General features: G+C 44.5%; 2 protein-coding genes across 4 annotated transcripts in view; both read left to right on the top strand.

The window, feature by feature from the left end:
- Nucleotides 1–21449, top strand: part of aff1 (AF4/FMR2 family, member 1) — a 64759-nt gene that overhangs the window by 19203 nt on the left and 24107 nt on the right. For 2 of the 3 annotated variants that reach the window (XM_056243038.1, XM_056243036.1), the window contains exons 3-5: nt 15184–15278; nt 16771–16924; nt 16994–17058. In XM_056243038.1, the coding sequence (XP_056099013.1) occupies nt 15184–15278; nt 16771–16924; nt 16994–17058 (314 nt within the window). The remainder of the gene's footprint in view (nt 1–15183; nt 15279–16770; nt 16925–16993; nt 17059–21449) is intronic. The other variant, XM_056243037.1, reaches the window with a different exon arrangement.
- LOC130077716 (collagen alpha-1(I) chain-like) lies at nt 14617–15003 on the top strand. Its single transcript, XM_056243039.1, has 2 exons — nt 14617–14708; nt 14763–15003. The coding sequence occupies exons 1-2, from the start codon at nt 14644–14646 to the stop codon at nt 14944–14946; spliced, it is 249 nt and encodes an 82-aa protein (XP_056099014.1). The 5' UTR covers nt 14617–14643; the 3' UTR covers nt 14947–15003.

Genomic DNA, 21449 nt, shown 5'->3' with positions numbered 1-21449 from the left:
GGGTGCAGTGGTGTAAAGCGTGGGATGCAGTGGAGTAAAGCGTGGGGTGCAGTGGAGTAAAGCGTGGGATGCAGTGGTGTAAAGCGTGGGGTGCAGTGGTGTAAAGCGTGGGATGCAGTGGTGTAAAGCGTGGGATGCAGTGGAGTAAAGCGGGGGATGCAGTGGAGTAAAGCGTGGGGTGCAGTGGTGTAAAGCGTGGGGTGCAGTGGTGTAAAGCGTGGGATGCAGTGGAGTAAAGCGTGGGATGCAGTGGAGTAAAGCGTGGGGTGCAGTGTTGTAAAGCGTGGGATGCAGTGGAGTAAAGCGTGGGATGCAGTGGAGTAAAGCGTGGGATGCAGTGGAGTAAAGCGGGGGATGCAGTGGAGTAAAGCGGGGGATGCAGTGGAGTAAAGCGTGGGGTGCAGTGGTGTAAAGCGGGAGATGCAGTGGAGTAAAGCGTGGGGTGCAGTGGAGTAAAGCGTGGGGTGCAGTGGTGTAAAGCGTGGGGTGCAATGGTGTAAAGCGTGGGGTGCAGTGGTGTAAAGCGTGGGGTGCAGTGGTGTAAAGCGTGGGGTGCAGTGGTGTAAAGCGTGGGATGCAGTGGTGTAAAGCGTAGGATGCAGTGGAGTAAAGCGTGGGGTGCAGTGGACTAAAGCGTGGGGTGCAGTGGTGTAAAGCGTGGGATGCAGTGGTGTAAAGCGTGGGATGCAGTGGTGTAAAGCGTAGGATGCAGTGGAGTAAAGCGTGGGATGCAGTGGAGTAAAGCGTGGGGTGCAGTGGTGTAAAGCGTGGGGTGCAGTGGAGTAAAGCGTGGGGTGCAGTGGTGTAAAGCGTGGGGTGCAGCGGTGTAAAGCGTGGGATGCAGTGGTGTAAAGCGTGGGGTGCAGTGGTGTAAAGCGTGGGGTGCAGTGGAGTAAAGCGTGGGATGCAGTGGAGTAAAGCGTGGGGTGCAGTGGTGTAAAGCGTGGGGTGCAGCGGTGTAAAGCGTGGGATGCAGTGGTGTAAAGCGTGGGGTGCAGGGGTGTAAAGCGTGGGATGCAGTGGTGTAAAGCGTGGGATGCAGTGGTGTAAAGCGTGGGGTGCAGCGGTGTAAAGCGTAGGATGCAGTGGAGTAAAGCGTGGGGTGCAGTGGTGTAAAGCGTGGGGTGCAGCGGTGTAAAGCGTGGGGTGCAGTGGTGTAAAGCGTGGGATGCAGTGGTGTAAAGCGTGGGATGCAGTGGAGTAAAGCGTGGGATGCAGTGGAGTAAAGCGTGGGATGCAGTGGTGTAAAGCGTGGGATGCAGTGGAATAAAGCGTGGGATGCAGTGGTGTAAAGCGTGGGGTGCAGTGGTGTAAAGCGTGGGATGCAGTGGTGTAAAGCGTGGGATGCAGTGGTGTAAAGCGTGGGGTGCAGCGGTGTAAAGCGTAGGATGCAGTGGAGTAAAGCGTGGGGTGCAGTGGTGTAAAGCGTGGGATGCAGTGGAGTAAAGCGTGGGATGCAGTGGTGTAAAGCGTGGGATGCAGTGGTGTAAAGCGTGGGATGCAGTGGTGTAAAGCGTGGGATGCAGTGGAGTAAAGCGTGGGATGCAGTGGAGTAAAGCGTGGGGTGCAGTGGAGTAAAGCGTGGGATGCAGTGGAGTAAAGCGTGGGGTGCAGTGGTGTAAAGCGTGGGATGCAGTGGTGTAAAGCGTGGGGTACAGTGGAGTAAAGCGTGGGGTGCAGTGGAGTAAAGCGTGGGGTGCAGTGGTGTAAAAAAATATAAAGGAGCTCTTTTATTCATTATCTTGTGTACCATCTTTAATTTAAAGTGCACAACTCTTATTTCTATAGGTAACCACTTAAAGGTGCTCTATGTATTTTTTAGCGGCCTCTAGTGGTGATGTTTCAGATTGCAACAAGAGGGCTCGTGCTCGTGTGCGTGCTCGATCTCAAGAGCGAGCATTCACTACCGGCCACACAGAGACTTTCAACAATAATAGGCTACTTTTATCAGCTTGACGTTGAACTAATGCTCCATGTTCGTACCATGATAACGTTACATTGACTGCATTTAGCCGACATGTGATGTTATCTAGCATAAGGCATTTCACTAACTATTCGTGTATCTTTCACAATCAGCAATGTCAACATAGGTGAATGTATAATATGATAACCAAAACGGTTAGTGAACTAGACTGAACAATGTCAGTGTAACAGTAAGACAGTAGGAACTAGGAAGTAACATTACTGTACTGAACGTGTCTGGAAATGTTTATTATAAACAATATGATAGTAGTGGGATGAGTAACGTTAGACAGATCTAGTACATAAAATAAGTTACATCCTAAAGCACCTACTTTTTGTTATCCTGGAACAGTCTTTTGTATTCATTTCATGTCTCATGTAGTTTACCTTGCTATTTCATTAGAGTTTACTAATAATTCAAAAGCTCTGCCGGTGTTGATCCGTGTTTTCGTCCTAAGTCGATCAGAATCACGTTTGGCCTGACGAGCTTCAGCAGATAAAACGTTTTTTTTTTTTTTTTTTTTTTTTTTTTTTTGGAGTTTGTGTTGGAGTGTGTTGTGCTGGAGGCAGGTCGTTTTGGGGTGTTATCAGACTCCATATCCATGAGACTTCACATATAAATATGAATATTGGCCTTCAGAGGTAATAGCAGAACCCGACAAGTGGATCATTGTAATGTGTGATTACAACCCCTTCACACACAGGCAATAAAAAAAGGATTCATTTTAGAAGAAAAGCTACATAGAGCACCTTTAAGATGTCTAAAATGGGAAGCATCAACATGTGTAACACTATTAAAACCTAAAACCAACCGTATCATTAGGGGTTCAAGCACGAAGTGCTGAAACCCTATTGTTATTTATTTTGAGATCTCTGTAAATTAACGAGCCATAAACGAGACAAATCGGACATCCAAGACATGCATGCGTACTCCAAATGACATAACACTAAACATGATGCAAGTATTTAAAAAAATTAGCTTATCCAAATAACTAACACATCTGGCAAGAAATTTTGTCCTAGCATTAAACTTCCCTAAAATTTTCATAGCCATACTTGTACCACTTAAATCATTGTCCAAAACACATCCAAGATAATTAACAGTGGTTTTATTTGATATTACACAATCCCCTACCTTGATAGATAAGTTAGCAGCTTTGTTCAGTTTACTTTTCATCCCAAATAATATGGATTCAGTTTTACCTAAACGTAATAAAAGTTTATTATCAGAGAGCCAGTCTCGTACCCTACAAATCTGCTCTCCTAATATCACTTGTATTTTGAGAACATCCTTGTCCGAAACCAGTAGAGCAGAGTCATCAGCATATATAAAAACAAATTACAGTCACAAACAGCTTCATGTCATTTATGTATAAGAGAAATAAAAGGGGGCCTATGACATTTCCCTGAGGAACTCCATTATTAATGCTCCTCAGAGAGTATCCCATCAATTTCTACCCTTTGAGTTCTCCCAGTTAAATAAGAGTTCAACCAGTCTATGACCATACTTGGAAAAACCCATGACACTTAATTTATGCAGCAATATTGAAATGATTCACTGTGTTGAAAGCTTTTTGAAGATCCATGAGTACCATTCCACACATTTTACCTCCATCAATCTGCTTTCTAATAAAATCTGTTAAATAAAGTAAAGAAGTATCAGTCGAATAAAATCTTCAAAAACCTGATTGAAAATCATAAATTAAACCATTCTTGCATACATATTGATACATCTGTTTTTGCACCATCTTTTCTAAAAATTTTGAAGCCACACTAAGGATGGAGACCGGACGGTAATTTCCAGGATCATATCTATTATCTTTCTTGTACAATAGAATGATCTTGGCTATTTTCATGTCAGATGGAACCATACCCTTTTCTAAATAAAGATTCACAATAAATGTAATAATTGGAGCTATAATATCTTTAGCATCTCTTAAAAGTCTCGCTGGAATACCGGACACCTGAAGTTCTTCTAACATCTCAGTAAATTCATCTACTGTAACTTTAGTAAAAACAAAAGAGTTAGGTAATATCCCCTTTTTTAGATAAAAACTCTTAACAAAATCTATTCCATAAAATCCCTTAGACAAAGGGAGCTTATCCACTATACGCTTTTTGCAACTGATGAGAAGAAAAGATTAAATGTATTAGCAACTTTCCTTTTATCAAATTCAATCTTACCATCTATATCTAATCCTAATTTTGTTCTATAAACTTCGATTTACCAACTGATTGGAACCTATTCAGCACTTTCCACAAAGATTTAGGATCTTCCTTATTAATCTGAATTTGTTCTTTTATAAAATTACTTTTTCCCACCTTTATAGTCTTCTGACCAAAGTTTCTAAGTGCTTTAAATTTTTCATAGTCCTCTTGTTTCTTTGTTCTTCTTTAAATCGAAAGAGCTTTATTCTTACTTAATAATTCCATTATTGCTTAACTCTCACCTGTCTTAGGGGGGCAATACTATCCACCACTCGTGTCCAAGCATCCTCAACTGTTAAGATATTATAAATGTCATTCCATTTGACTCTTTTAAGTTGTTCTTTAAATAATTCAATGCTATAATTTTTAATGATCTAATCCGTATGATTTTATGATTACTAAATTTGAATCTACTACTTTTCCTTGTACAGAAGATAATCTAGTGATCACTGATGCCATATTCTATTAATCCTTTTTGAGAAATATACTTCTCATCAGACACCAGAATAAGATCTAGTACTTTCTCCACCATCCCATACTCTCGTAGAATTGTTTATCATTTGGGTAAGATTAAATAATTTACATAATGACTGCAGAAAATTATAATTATCCCCTATACTTTTGTGTATATTAGTATTAAAGTCCCCCATAATAATACATTCTTTTGTCAAAGCATTATGATGATTTAAAACAAACTCAAGTCCTTCATAAAAATCTTTTTGACGATAACAAACGCCAATATTGGCTTAGTCGCAGGCATTAACCAGTCCAAAAACAATAACTCATATTCAACATTATTATCTAATACATTAAAATGTATATCTGATCTAATAAAAATACCCCTCCTTGTCTATTGCAAACTTTCCTAATTAAATTATAATTTTCTACACTAATTTCATTATCACTTACTGACTAATCTAACCAATTTCTGTAATGCAAAAAATCCCCACTTTACAATTCCTAAGTAACCACCTTAATTCCTCAATCTTCGGTAATAAACTCCTTACATTTAAATGCACAAAATGTAACTCTTTTACATTAACCCTCTGGGGTCTGAGGTGTTTTCGGGGTCCTTGAGATGTTTTGGCATGCTCTGACATTTCTGCTTTTTTCAGTTGCTTATAAACATATTAATGGCACAGGTGAAATTACACTCTATATAGCACACACAGGGCTACCATAATATGTGAGCAACATGTATGTACATGTTTGTATTTTTGAGAGAATATTGTTTATGCGTGGTTATTGAAAAAACTAAAAAATAAAGTTTCTAATATAAGGCCACAAATAACATACTAAATATCTGTCCACAAGACTTTTGACTAGTGGATGTTGTTGCCTAGAGTTTTTGCTTCAAATTGATCTGAAAATCATTCTGCCTAATCATTCACATAAAACAATAGATTGTTTTAAATTGTGAAAAACATTTTTTGTTTGCAAAGGCAATATGCGGATGGGCGGAACAGCCCAACCCCCTCATGAATAATTAGGCAGTTCTCACCTGAGCAGTCTGCATACTAATGAGCCTTTCATTCAGGGGTGTCACACAAGAAAGAATGCAAGGACAATATATATATATAAATAAATAAATATGTATACACACACACACACACACACACACACACACACATATATATATATATATATATATATATATATACATATATATATATATATATATACAAACAATCAAAATATAAATGAAAGCCAAAAGCACATTTTTAGTCACCTTTTAGCCATCCACATACCATTTTTAGCCATCCACCACGGTAAAAATAAACCAGTCGCATTTCAAAGTCGTTCGCGAAATGACCGCCAGGTGGCGCAAAGGGACATTTAGCAAAACGTAAGTGGGGCTAATGTCTGTAGCCTAAGGATGAAATACTACAAGTTATGGTAATTTCCAAATAAGCCTACAACAAACATTTATAGCCTACTCCGTAATTGTTGGTCATACAGATAAGATATAATCTTTTAAAACTGTAAAAGGCACTCAAAAGGTTTTAAAAGATATAATCTTTTAAAACCTACACTCACAGGCTAAAGACAAAACGTTTTCTCGCTCATGTGAGAAACCGACGTTTGGGTATTTCTCAGTGAGAAAATTCATAGCCGAGCGGTAGAACTTACGGTTAATCATCAAGATGACACGGGTTCAAATCCCGCGCAAGCCTGGTCTGTTGTAAGTTTTATATTTATTTAGATTTGTCTAGCTCTAAAACTCTGTTACACCACACAGTTTTTTGCTTATATATATAAAATACAATTATCATGCATTTCCATTTTACACACAAAATAGTACCCAACAGAACGACTTTGCATCTGTATAATAATAGGCTACCAATCGTAATTTCAAAAGCAGTTCTGTAATAAATAAATTATATATAGCCTATATATATATATATACTATATATTTTTTTTTTCAGGGCTGCCAACTCTCACGCACTGAGCGTGAGACTCACGCAATTGACCCAAATCTCACGCTCTCACGCCACACCCCCGATTTCTCACGCTGAAGTGTCAACCCGGTCGGTCAAATTCCTAAAAGATATAGTTTATCTATAGATCTACCTGTTGAGCCACTCGTGATCGACTAGTTATACCGCAAATTAGTTAAAATATCCCGTAATCTATCTAGAGTGAGCGTGCATGCGAGACAGATATTGTGCTCCAAACCGTGCGCGCGCATGGCAGAGAGGTCTGTTCCCTACAACCTAGAGTTTTTAAAAACATGGTTTTAAGTAAAGTGTAATTTGCCAGGGGGGATTGGGATTTCCTTCTCGTCTAAACATCCCTGCTTCTGCTGAATTATTTTAATCCCCACACCCCTCCCTCCACAGCTAATCAATGCTATAGGCTACTTCACCAATATCAAATATATAAAATAGAGATATGCAACAGGCACGTTTAAACGACAAACAATAAAATCAAAACCAGCGTTTCAGTTGTTCATTAGTTCCAGTGGCCCTAATGCATGCACGGCTTTTCAAAATTTCACAAAGCGTGTTGATGAGATTATTTTGAATGAAATATTGAAGTTTATAATTAAGTGTTTTGGCACACCACGCCGAGTGGCCCTATGCATTTTTCTAAAGTCGGGTTTTATTCTGGCATGGTGAGTTAGTGTTCGACAAACGCGGCGGCGCGTTCATTTAGATTAATTTATTTTTCTCATTATTACAGCTAAAATAACTTAATAGGCGACTCCGTAATTTTTTGGTCATACAGATAAGAGTAGAGTAGCTTACATCGTTCAAAACTGTAAACTTGTATTCATATTAGGCTAACGACAAAAACAGTATAGGCTATCTGTCGTCTCTGTCTCCGGGAACTGCGCGTCACAAAAATGAACCGAAAGCCACTTCAGCTCAGTCACGATAAGAAATCGGCTATGTCTAAAGCCTTTAAATGTCTAAATATTTAGGCTAATAAATGTTATCTGATTATGTAGGCTAATCCATATGAAAACGAGAGGTACAGAGGATCTACTCAAACAAGTAATGTAAGCGCTTCCCAATGAGAAAATGACAAGACAAGGGTGAAAATCTCGCTCTTATTAAATGTAGGCTAAATCGCCCTGAATTAAAATGTAAAAACAGATCAAATAATGTATTTGTCGAAATGTTGCGATATTGTTTCATTTAAGTTCATAATTATTCTATAAATGTTATTTAATTTAGCAGCATTACCACGAAGCACCGTGTTTCGATATTTATTTGAATAATACAAAATAAAATAAAAACTTAATTCACAAATTGCATGCCTGGTTGTTAGGATCCAAAGATCCCTGTAGACTTTAATATTGAGTTGAACATTTTGTTCATGACAACAAATTAACATGTGATTTTTCAGATTATATTTAGTTTTGCTTGGAAAAAGCTGTCCCAAACCAGTTTTATTTCATCAATTATTGAAATAATGAAATATTTAGTAATAAACTTTTATGACGGAAATATCACTAGGCTACATGTAATTCCATTTAATTCCTTCATTATCAACACTGTCTAGAATAGCGATTTAAGTGTGAATTGCGACTTCTCTTTGTGTTAAGTCAGCCTCATACTCCGATAGCCTGTGGGGGGGTTGGAGGGACAGTTGCTGGACAAAGGTGTTAATGTTCCTCTTTCATATGGAGAGTGTCGGATAGCCAGCCTGATGAGCAGGCAAAATTATTGTAAGGATAAATCTGTGTCCAAATGTAGGCCCCATATCTTATTAAATTATAAATATTGTAGTTTATTTATTGTAGCCTATTTAAAGTTTTTTTTCACACAAAATTTCAATTGAAGTTATTGTAAGGTGAATTCAACAAGGCGTGCTGTGTCTTTGAAGCAACAATTAAAGGCTAAATAATTTTTTCGTGATTTGTATGGCTGACACGCAGCGACATGTACAGTATTATCAGCTGTATGATGTGTTTTTACCCTGAAATGTTTAATTTCGAGAGAGACCCGGCGCGCGCAGTGAGGGAGACTAAATAAACTTGTTAAAAAGAGATCCAGCGCGAGAGAGGCAAAGAGAAACGCATGTTTTTAATTTAATTATGTTTCTTTGGACAATTTTCGTTTTGTACTGTTTTAATTCTTTAATTTAGCTGTAATTTCTTTGGCAATACAAATTTAAAATGTCGCAAGAATAAGATTAGCCTAGTGTTTCTTATTTTGCATCGCAAAAGAAATAAACTCTAAACCCGATGCAACCCTGTTTTAAATTAAAAAAAACTGTCCCGACACTTTATTTAAACCTTGAAATGTTCGAACTTGGTTTCAAACTTAAGTAATTTTAGTGTTCTTTTACATTACACAATAATTTAGCAGACTAAAGACGAGCTTCTTCATTTTCATTTTCTGATGCAATCGGCTGACAATCTTCCTTCATCAGTTTTTGTCGTTTGTGCAGCGGCTGCGGTTCTACAGGAATGTAGCAAATTTATGTTGTAATGATAATTAAACAAAACTCTTGACTTTAAATAAGTAAACAGTTATAAACAGTTACCTATTTAAGCATCAAGGTGGTAAAATATAAACGCTGTAGGCCAACATCGGTTAACAACATGTATGCTACATTGAGATTCGATCTCGGGTCGAATGAAGCTCCTCGAAGCTCGTGTTGCGTTGATCACTGAGCTACCGTCTGTACACTGTTAAAGTTGTAAAGCCTCATTTATGTAGCCTTGATGTTGAAATGTTTTCATTATTTATTCAATTACATTTCAGTAGCCTAATTTCAGTATTGTGATTATGAATTATTTTAACTACGTTTCACTTGTTGAATTCATCTGCTACCAGCTTTCAATCGCTCTGAATCAGCGCGGTGCGGCAGCAGATTACGCATTAGAGAGAATAAACCGGAATAAACGAACACTTTTCAGAGTCTATGACTGTAGCGCCTCTTAGCGGTAAAAGGCAGCAAATACACCACACATTTTACCGCCGCAGTGGAACGGCTGATGTGGGCATTGTCATGGCTTGCCTCGACATTTGCGTTTGAATAGCGCACGTCCTCCGTGGGCGTGTCAGATTAACGTGTAATGAGCTGGGAAAAAAATACTGACAGCACTCTCTTTTCATACAGATTGCATAAACTGAGAATATTTGTTTTTTATATAAATTACTTCATTTAAAAGAAGAGAATTCAAGCTTCATAAAGAAAAATCTCTCGTGCCTGTGTGAAGTAATCGCGGAGTTACAGTTAATCTTAGGACGCGTTTCAGAATGGACTTCACTGACAGAGAGAACGCTGAACTCGCATCATGTTTGTTTTTCTTTATTTGGTGAAAAGCACAACACTTTGTTTTTATTGTGAGTATCCACAAAAAAAATAGAAACTTAACAGGATCTAATGATGTATCACACTTATATGTAAGATCAAAATCAACCAAGTATTTTGAGTCTCTTTTGCACTGATAAGAAAAAAAGCGAGACAATCGCGCCGGCGCGATAGCCGACCCCAGGGGGTTAAAATAGTCTTCAAAAGAACCTTTCGAACCACTTAATGCTGGAAAAATCTCTCCAACCCCAACCTCACCGTCCTCAGCGCCCCTCCGAAACCCGGCATCTTCACCGCGCTGCTCCCCAAATAGCTCGCCTTTCCAAGCACCCATCTCCAAACTGGTTCCGGTAGCCGACTCTGCACCCATCGCAACCATGCCATCATCCATGCAAAGGTAAAGTATATTATTAGACATGCTGATATTTGCCTCCATATCACTGCTTGCAGCTCGCACCCGTTCAACAGCGATGTTACGTTCAGACAAGTAAGATCCGGAATCCAAAACTCGACCCTCGTTCAAGCCAGGACAAACTACCCCATTAGGACCTGGACAAGGATGAATATCACCTAACAATAACAAGCATAAGATGATAATGAAATTTCCGACGTTGGGATGGTGTTTAGAGATGGAGGGCCTGGACGAGTGTAGATGTAATAGGGAAAAAATAATACGTTGTCCATAACCAATAGGCACCACGTCGCAACGTTCTTCAGGTAAAAAATTAAAACACTGCTTCTTATCATTTACATTACATTTACATTTTAGTCATTTAGCAGACACTTTTATCCAAAGCGACTTACATCTGAGGACTAAAGCAAGCGAGTCATCGTGAAGAGGGAAGAACGACGCAAGAAGTGCTCAAAATACAAAGTTCAGGCATTGCTCAGAGTAGCAAAAGCCAGACAAGGGAAGATTTAAAAGGGAAGGAAAGATTTAAAAGAGGAGAATTTTTTTTTTATTTTAAAAAAAATAAAATTATATTAAGTACTCACGGAAGAGATGAGTTTTCAGTTGTCTTTTGAATGCTGTCAGGGATTCTGCATTACGGACGAGGGTGGGGAGATCATTCCACCAGCATGGAACCGTGAATGAGAATGTTCTGGAGAGCGATTTAGTGCCTCGCTGTGATGGCACCACGAGCCGTCGCTCCTTGGCCGATCGTAGGCTTCTGGTAGGGACGTAGACTTACATTTACATTTACATTTATTCATTTAGCAGACGCTTTTATCCAAAGCGACTTACAAATGAGAACAATAGAAGCAGTTAAACTAACAGTAGGACAACAATACGTAAGTGCTATAACCCCTCTCAGTTTAATTTTAGTGCAGTTTTTTTTTTTTTTTATAGAATAGAAGAGAAAGTGTTAATTCTACTGAATCAAGTGCTGCCGAAAAAGATATGTCTTCAGCAGATTCTTGAAAGTGGCTACTGACTCAGAAGCTCTGGTTGAGTTAGGCAGATCATTCCACCAACAGGGAACAGCCATGGTAAAGGTCCGAGAAAGAGATTTTGTGCCTCTTTGAGATGGTACCACAAGACGACATTCGCTAGCAGAGCGCAGGTTTCTGGATGGCACATAAGTCTGAAGTAATGAGTTTAGGTAAGAGGGAGCAGTGCCAGTGGTTGTTCTGTAGGCAAACGTCAGTGCCTTGAATTTAATGCGAGCGGCAACTGGCAACCAGTGCAATTGTGTGAGGAGAGGAGTGACGTGTGCTCTCTTCGGCTCATTGAAGACTACTCTGGCTGCAGCATTCTGGATCAATTGTAGAGGTTTGACAGAGCAAGCTGGAAGAACAGCCAGCAGCGCATTACAATAGTCCAGTCTGGATAAAACAAGTGCTTGGACAAGGAGTTGTGTGGCATGCTCTGTAAGGAAGGGCCTGATCCTCCTAATGTTGTGCAAGGCAAATCTGCAGGACCGGGCAGTTCTAGCAATGTGGTCTGTGAATTTCAACTGATCATCAATTACAACCCCAAGGTTCTTAGCTGACCTTGATGGAGTTATGGATGACGAGCCTAGCTGAATGGAGAAGTTGTGATGAAGTGTTGGGTTGGCCGGGACCACAAGTAGCTCTGTCTTCGCAAGGTTTAGTTGAAGGTGGTGGTCCTTCATCCAGCCAGAGATGTCTGTCAGGCAGGCTGAGATACGAGCAGCTACCGTCGGATCGTCAGGCTGGAATGAGAGGTAGAGTTGCGTGTCATCAGCGTAGCAATGATAGGAAAAGCCATGTTTCTGAATCACAGATCCTAGTGATGTCATGTAGATGGAGAAGAGGAGTGGTCCAAGCACTGAGCCCTGAGGCACCCCAGTAGCTAGATGTTGGGTCTTAGATGCCACACCTCTCCACGACACCCTAAAGGACCTACCTGAGAGGTAAGACTCGAACCATTGGAGTGCAGTTCCCGAGATGCCCTTCATCTTTAGGATTGACAGGAGGATCTGGTGGTTAACTGTGTCAAAAGCAGCAGACAGATCCAGCAGGATGAGGACTGAGGATTTGGAAGCTGCTCTTGCCAGTCTCAGAGCTTCAATTACTGAGAGCAGGGCAGTTGAGTTGAGTGTCCGCTTTTGAAACCAGACTGATTGTCGTCCAAGAGGTTGTTCTGTGTAAGAAAGGAGGAGATCTGGTTGAAAACAACTCGTTCAAGTGTTTTCGCGACAAATGGAAGAAGAGATACCGGTCTTGTAGTAGGGAGTGAAAGTAGGACGGAGCTGAGTCTGTGGTAGATCTGTAAGCAAGCGTCAAAGCTTTAAATTTGATGCGAGCAGCGAGTGGTAGCCAATGCAGGGAGATGAACAGAGGAGTGACGTGGGTCCTTTTGGGCTCGTTGAAGACCAGACGAGCTGCAGCATTCTGGATCATTTGTAGAGGTTTAGTAACACATGATGGAAGTCCAGCCAGAAGAGCATTGCAGTAATCAAGCCTAGAAATAACCAGGGCCTGGACGAGAAGTTGTGTTGCATGCTCAGTTAGGAAAGGCCTGATCTTCCTGATGTTATACATTGCAAACCTGCATGATCGAGCTGTCTTTGTAATGTGGTCTGTGAAGGTCAGCTGGTCATCAAATATTACTCCAAGATTTCTGACTGACCTTGATGGGGTGATTGAGGATGACTCTAGCTGGATAGTGAAGTCGTGCTGTAGAGATGGATTGGCAGGGAGGACGAGAAGCTCAGTCTTTGCCAGGTTGAGCTGCAGGTGATGTTCCTTCATCCATGCCGAGATGTCCGCCAGACAGCTTGAGATACGTGCAGCTACTGTGGGATTATCTGGTTGAAATGAGAGGTAGAGCTGGGTGTCATCAGCATAGCAATGGTAAGAGAAACCATGTGCCTGTATGATGGGTCCCAATGATGTGGTGTAGATGGAGAAGAGGAGTGGTCCAAGAACTGAACCCTGAGGAACCCCTGTGTTCAGTTGATGTGCTTTGGATACCTCGCCTCTCCATGTAACCCTGAAGGACCTACCTGTAATCAGTAAAAACTTTGCCTGATGGACACAAATTACATAAAAGAATAAACGTAAAAACCGGGGTCACAATGCCAAATGCACCTGCCGCCATACTTCCGGGTTACTTACTTGTTTGAGTTCGATGGACGAGTCTGGGTTTGGCGGTTGCCAGGAGAATGGTACTTGTCCGACTGCATTGTGCCAAGTCTAATGTTTGGTGGAGGGGGGATTATGGTGTGGGTTTGTTTTTCAGGGGTTGGGATTGGCCCCTTAGTTCCAGTGAAAGAAACTCAATGTTTCAGCATACCAAGAAATTTTGGACAATTCTATGCTCCCAACTTTGTGGGGACAGTTTGTGGATGTTCCTGTTCCAACATGACTGCGCACAAGTGCACAAAGCAGGTCCATAAAGACATGGTTGAGGAGTTGGTGTGGAGGAACTTGACTGGCTGCACAGAGTCCTGAGCTCAACCCGATAGAACAGCTTTGTGATGAATTAGAGCGGAGACTGAGAGCTTCTCGTCCAACATCAGTGCTGGACTTCACTAATGCGCTTCTAGAAGAATGGTCAAAAATTCCCATAAACACAGTCCTAAACCTTGTGGAAAGCCTTCCCAGAAGAGTTATAGTTGCAAACAGTGTGCCAACTCCATATTAAACCTTATGGATTAAGAATGGGATGTTATTAAAGTTCATGTGCTTAGGCATATGTCCCAAAACTTTTGGCAATATAGTGTATTTCACGCATCACATTATATATTGTCATGTTCTCATGATGAGATTCATTAAACAACATGCTCACGTTCTCAACATCCTAACGTGTGTGTGTGTGTGTGTGTGTGTGTGTGTGTGTGTGTGTGTTTAGACACAGAAAGGCTATGACTGGCATTTGGGAAGATGGTTAGAAAGGAAGGAAGACCAGCAGTACCCTGGGAGCCCATGTGATGTCATCAAGGCCAACTCCCATGATCCCGCTGGAAGGATCGAGGCTGCAGGTCAGCAGGATTGCTATAGTAACCCATCCGACAGCGGGAGAGTGGCCGGTGGCAGACAGACTGTGGGAAACATGTGCACGCATGGGAATCTGCCATTAGGAAGCACATGCGTGGAAATTTCCCAGCATGCTGAAAATGCCTCCACGCGCAGATCGAAACACAAGAGAGAGAAAACGTCACGTGACACAAAGCAGAAGAAAACAACAACAACAACAACAACAACAACAATAGAAAACAACATCAGCAAACAAACATGCGGGAAACCGCTGCTGCTGGTAAAGATCCAGCTGAACCTGCTCTCCAGAATCCCTCAGGAGCCTAAAGCAGCCCGACACCGGACCGGCCTGACGTTCTCCAGAATCCCTCAGGAGCCCAGAATCCCTCAGGAGCCCAGAATCCCTCAGGAGCCCAGAATCCCTCGGGAGCCCAGAATCCCTCAGGAGCCCAGAATCCCTCGGGAGCCCAGAATCCCTCGGGAGCCCAGAATCCCTCAGGAGCCCAGAATCCCTCGGGAGCCCAGAATCCCTCAGGAGCCCAGTATCCCTCGGGAGCCTAAAGCAGCCCAACACCGGACCGGCCTGACCACCGCATGCAAGAGAACCGTGAGACCAACCTTCAACCTTTTCACCCTGAATGATCATCGGTCGGAGAATGTTTGACCTTGTTGCAGAGCAGTAGATGTGAACAGCAACCATTTCAAAATATCTTTTAGAATCAGATGTTCCCATGATTTTAGTGTGTGTGTGTGTGTGTGACACTGTGTGTGTGTGTGTGTCTGTGTGTGTATTTGCAGGCCGAGAGCGATGAAAAGTTTCCAAATAAGAAACAGAAACTGGACGTAGAGGGAAAAAAGTTTTTCTCCTCTCAGCAGAGCCTCCACCAAAAAGAGTGAGTCTCCGTCAGAATCAGAAACCCATCAGCCAATCAGATCTTCTGCTTATTTAAAAATGTTTTTTGATGCTGCACACAAAGATAATCACCTCATCTCCAAAATGAATTCAACACAAGATCACTCAACTTTCTTTCCATAAAAATAGAAATGTATATAAATTATATAAATGATTTGTGAAAAGGCCTTTCTCATGTTTCTATTATTTACTACCCTGAACAAAATTATTTGCTGAAGTCAAAGATCTAAGACTTTTTCTATGTACACAAAGGGCCTATTTCTCTCAAATATTGACTAACCCACCGGCCTCACAACCACAGACCACGTGTAACCACACCAGCCCAGGACCTCCACATCCAGCATCTTCACCTCCAAGATCGTCTGAGACCAGCCACCCAGACAGCGGCTGCAACAATCGGTTTGCAGAACCAAAGAGTTTCTGCACAAACTGTCAGAAACCGTCTCAGGGAAGATCATCTGCATGCTCGTCGTCCTCATCATACCGTAACGAGATCCTGAGGTCCATTCATCCATGACCATCGCCTCATGTTGCAGCATGATAATGCAAGGCCTCCATGTTGGAGGATCTGTACACAATTTCTGGAAGCTAAAAACATCCCAGTTCTTGCATGGCCAGCATACTCACCGGACATGTCCCCCATTGAGCATGTCACCCACAATCAACAGCCTGATCAACTCTATGCGAAGATGTGTTGCACTGCGTAAGGCAAATGGTGGTCTCACCAGATACTGACTGGTGTGACCCCCCCCCCCCCAATACAGTAAAACTGCACATTTTAGAGTGGCCTTTTATTGTGGCCAGCCTAAGGCACACCTGTGCAATAATCATGCTGTCTATCAACATCTTGATATGCCACACCTGTGAGGGGGATGAATTATCTCGGCAAAGGAGAAGTGCTCACTAACACAGATTTAGACAGATTTGTGAACAATATTTGAGAGAAATAGGCCTTTTGTCTACATAGAAAAAGTCTTAGATCTTTGAGTTTAGCTTATGAAAAATGGGGGCAAAAACAAAAGTGTTGCGTGTATAATTTTGTTCAGTGTACAAAGTTTTCCAGGCTTCAGTATATTTGACAAATCAGACCTGATGTCAAGTGTCCTGTACATAATAACAATAATAGCAATAGTTATGATGATGATGATGATTATGAAGATGATGAGGGAACTACAGGTCAACTTGATCCACAATCCTGACAGTCTTCATGTTCCAACACTAGACTGTAGTTTTAGCATTTCAGACTGTACAAATGTCAGGATTGTACTGTGTGTATGTGCATCTTTCTTTGCAGAATATCAAGTGTCATGTTTATTGTGATCTAATGCAGTGACTTTCAGACATTCATACATGAGACGTTAGCGTTAGCATTGGCGTCCAGTACTTATCTGAAGCTGGACGGAAAGTACTTGAAGTCCCTGTTGACTCTGATCATCTGATCTCTCACTCAAACATCTCCATGTTTCCATCAGAGCCTCTAAGAGCAGCGAGACCATGATGATGATGAAGAAGAAGAGGAAGAAGAGCACGAAACACGGCTCCAGTGTTCCTCCGGAGACGCGGCGAGACGCGGGACACAAGCGCCGATCTGACAGCCAGCTCAGGAAAGCAGAGGCTCATGGGAAGGTACTGTAGATCGTTTTCATGTTCAGGTCATTGTGGCGTGACTCGTAAAGAAGTGTGTTTATTAAGCAGAAACACTGCAAGAGCCGCAGCGTCTTCCCAGAGGAACCTCGTCCCCCGACCGCTGAAGCCCACAGGTGCGTCACACACACACGCCACACACATCACTCACGTCACTCACTTCACACACGTCACACAAGTCACTCACGTCACACGACACTCGCATCACACACGTCACACACGTCACTCACGTCACACACATCAATCACGTCACTCGCGTCACACACGTCACTCACGTCACACGACACTCACGTCACACACGTCCCACACGTCACACGCGTCACACACATCACATCAATCACGTCACTCGCGTCACACACCTCACGTCACACGTCAATCACGACACTCACGTCACACACGTCACACGCGTCACACACATCAATCACGTCACTCGCGTCACACACGTCACTCACGTCACACGTCAATCACGACACTCACGTCACACACGTCCCCCACGTCACACGCGTCACACACATCACACACGTCCCTCGCGTCACACACGTCACACACGTCACTCACGTCACACGCGTCACACACATCAATTACGTCACTCGCGTCACACACGTCCCTCGCGTCATACACGCCAATCACGTCACTCGCGTCAATCACGTCACTCGCGTCACACATGTCCCTCACGTCACACATGTCACTCACATCACACACATCAATCACGTCACTCGCGTCACACACATCAATCACGTCACTCGCTCCCTCGGGTCACTCACATCACACACGTCCCTCACATCACACACATCAATCGCGTCACTCGCGTCACTCGCGTCACTCGCGTCACTCGCGTCACTCACGTCACACGACACTCACGTCACACACGTCCCACACGTCACACGCGTCACACACATCACATCAATCACGTCACTCGCGTCACACACCTCACGTCACACGTCAATCACGACACTCACGTCACACACGTCACTCACGTCACACGCGTCACACACATCAATCACGTCACTCGCGTCACACACGTCACTCACGTCACACGTCAATCACGACACTCACGTCACACACGTCCCCCACGTCACACAGATCACACACGTCCCTCGCGTCACACACGTCACTCACGTCACACGCGTCACACACATCAATCACGTCACTCGCGTCACACACGTCCCTCGCGTCATACACGCCAATCACGTCACTCGCGTCAATCACGTCACTCGCGTCACACATGTCCCTCACGTCACACATGTCACTCACATCACACACATCAATCACGTCACTCGCGTCACACACATCAATCACGTCACTCGCTCCCTCGGGTCACTCACATCACACACGTCCCTCACATCACACACATCAATCGCGTCACTCGCGTCACTCGCGTCACTCACGTCACACACGTCACTGGCGTCACACAGATCAATCACGTCACTAGCGTCACTCGGGTCACTCACTTCACACGCGTCACACAAGTCACTCGCGTCACACGTCAATCACGACACTCGCGTCACACACGTCCCCCACGTCACACACGTCACTCACGTCACACACATCAATCACGTCACTCGCGTCACACACGTCCCCCACGTCACGCACGTCACTCACGTCACACACATCAATCACGTCACTCGCTCACTCGCGTCACTCACGTCACTCACGTCACTCGCTCACTCGCGTCACTCGCTCACTCGCGTCACTCACGTCACTCGCTCACTCGCGTCACTCACGTCACTCGCTCACTCGCGTCACTCACGTGACTCGGGTCACTCGCGTCACACACGTCCCCCTCGTCGCACTTGTCGCTCACGTCACACACATCAATCACGTCACTCGCGTCGCACACATCAATCACGTCACTCGCTCACTCGCGTCACTCACGTCACTCGGGTCACTCACGTCACACACGTCCCTCACATCACACACATCAATCGCGTCACTCGCGTCAATCACGTCACTCGCGTCACACATGTCCCTCACGTCGCACATGTCACTCACGTCACACACATCAATCACGTCACTCGCGTCACACACATCAATCACGTCACTCGCTCCCTCGGGTCACTCACATCACACACGTCCCCCACATCACACACATCAATCGCGTCACTCGCGTCACTCGCGTCACACACGTCACTCGCGTCACACAGATCAATCACGTCACTAGCGTCACTCGGGTCACTCACTTCACACACGTCACTCACTTCACACGCGTCACACAAGTCACTCGCGTCACACGTCAATCACGACACTCGCGTCACACACGTCCCCCACGTCACACACGTCACACACGTCACTCACGTCACACATCAATCACGTCACTCGCGTCACACGCGTCACTCACGTCACACGCGTCACACAAGTCACTCACGTCACTCACGTCACACACGTCACACGCGTCACACAGATCAATCACGTCACTAGCGTCACTCGGGTCACTCACTTCACACACGTCACTCACTTCACACGCGTCACACAAGTCACTCGCGTCACACGTCAATCACGACACTCGCGTCACTCACGTCACACGACACTCACGTCACACACGTCCCACACGTCACTCACGTCACACACATCAATCACGTCACTCGCGTCACACGCGTCACTCACGTCACACGCGTCACACAAGTCACTCACGTCACTCACGTCACACACGTCACACGCGTCACACAGATCAATCACGTCACTAGCGTCACTCGGGTCACTCACTTCACACACGTCACTCGCGTCACACACGTCACACGCGTCACACAGATCAATCACGTCACTAGCGTCACTCGGGTCACTCACTTCACACACGTCAATCACGTCACTCATTTCACACGCCTCACACAAGTCACTCGCGTCACACGTCAATCACGACACTCGCGTCACACACGTCCCCCACGTCACACACGTCACTCACGTCACACACATCAATCACGTCACTCGCGTCACACACGTCCCCCACGTCACGCACGTCACTCACGTCACACACATCAATCACGTCACTCGCGTCACACACGTCCCCCACGTCACACACGTCACTCATGTCACACACATCAATCACGACACTCGCGTCACACACGTCCCCCACGTCACACACGTCACTCATGTCACACACATCAATCACGTCACTCGCGTCACACACGTCCCCCACGTCACGCACGTCACTCACGTCACAAACGTCACACACGTCACACACATCAATCACGTCACACGCGTCACACAAGTCACTCACGTCACTCACGTCACAAACGTCACACACGTCACACGCGTCACACAGATCAATCACGTCACTAGCGTCACTCGGGTCACTCACTTCACACACGTCACTCACGTCACTCATTTCACTCGCGTCACACGTCAATCACGACACTCGCGTCACACACGTCACTCACGTCACACACGTCACTCACGTCACACACGTCACTCACGTCACACACATCAATCACGTCACTCACGTCACACACGTCACTCACGTCACACGCGTCACACAAGTCACTCGCGTCACACGTCAATCACGACACTCACGTCACACACGTCACTCACATCACACGCATCACACACATCAATCACGTCACACATCAATCGCGTCACACGTTACACATCAATCGCGTCACACACGTCCCTCGCGTCACATGCCAATCACGTCACTCGCGTCACACACGTCACTCACGTCACACGCGTCACACAAGTCACTCGCGTCACACACGTCCTCCACGTCACTCGCGTCCCTCACGTCACACACGTCACTCACGTCACACACGTCACACACATCAATCACGTCACACATCAATCGCGTCACACGTTACACATCAATCGCGTCACACACGTCCCTCGCGTCACATGCCAATCACGTCACTCGCGTCACACACGTCACTCACGTCACACGCGTCACACAAGTCACTCGCGTCACACACGTCCTCCACGTCACTCGCGTCCCTCACGTCCCTCACGTCACACACGTCACTCACGTCACACACATCAATCACGTCACTCCGTCACACACATCAATCACGTCACTCGCGTCACACACGTCCCTCGCGTCACTCGCATCACACACGTCACTCACGTCACTCACTTCACACGCGTCACTCGCATCACACACGTCACTCACGTCACTCACTTCACACGCGTCACTCGCATCACACACGTCACTCACGTCACTCACTTCACACGCGTCACACACGTCAATCACGTCACTCGCATCACACACGTCACTCACTTCACACGCGTCACACACGTCAATCACGTCACTCGCATCACACACGTCACTCACGTCACTCACTTCACACGCGTCACACACGTCAATCACGTCACTCGGGTCACACACGTCCCTCACGTCACACACTTCACACACGTCACACACGTCACTCACTTCACACGCGTCACTCACTTCACGCGCGTCACTCGCGTCACACACGTCACACACGTCCCTCACGTCACTCACGTCACACACGTCCCTCACGTCACACCTAGCCCTAGCCCTAACCCTTAAAGCATAGTGCTGACCTCTGACCTCTGATTCACA

This window comes from Rhinichthys klamathensis, unplaced genomic scaffold (assembly GCF_029890125.1).
Source record: "Rhinichthys klamathensis goyatoka isolate OS25496 unplaced genomic scaffold, OSU_Roscu_1.1 h1tg000770l_1, whole genome shotgun sequence".
Classification (NCBI taxonomy): Eukaryota; Metazoa; Chordata; class Actinopteri; order Cypriniformes; family Leuciscidae; genus Rhinichthys; species Rhinichthys klamathensis.
The sequence above is the reverse complement of the archived record's forward strand: the minus strand, read 5'-3'. Positions and strand labels throughout refer to the sequence as shown.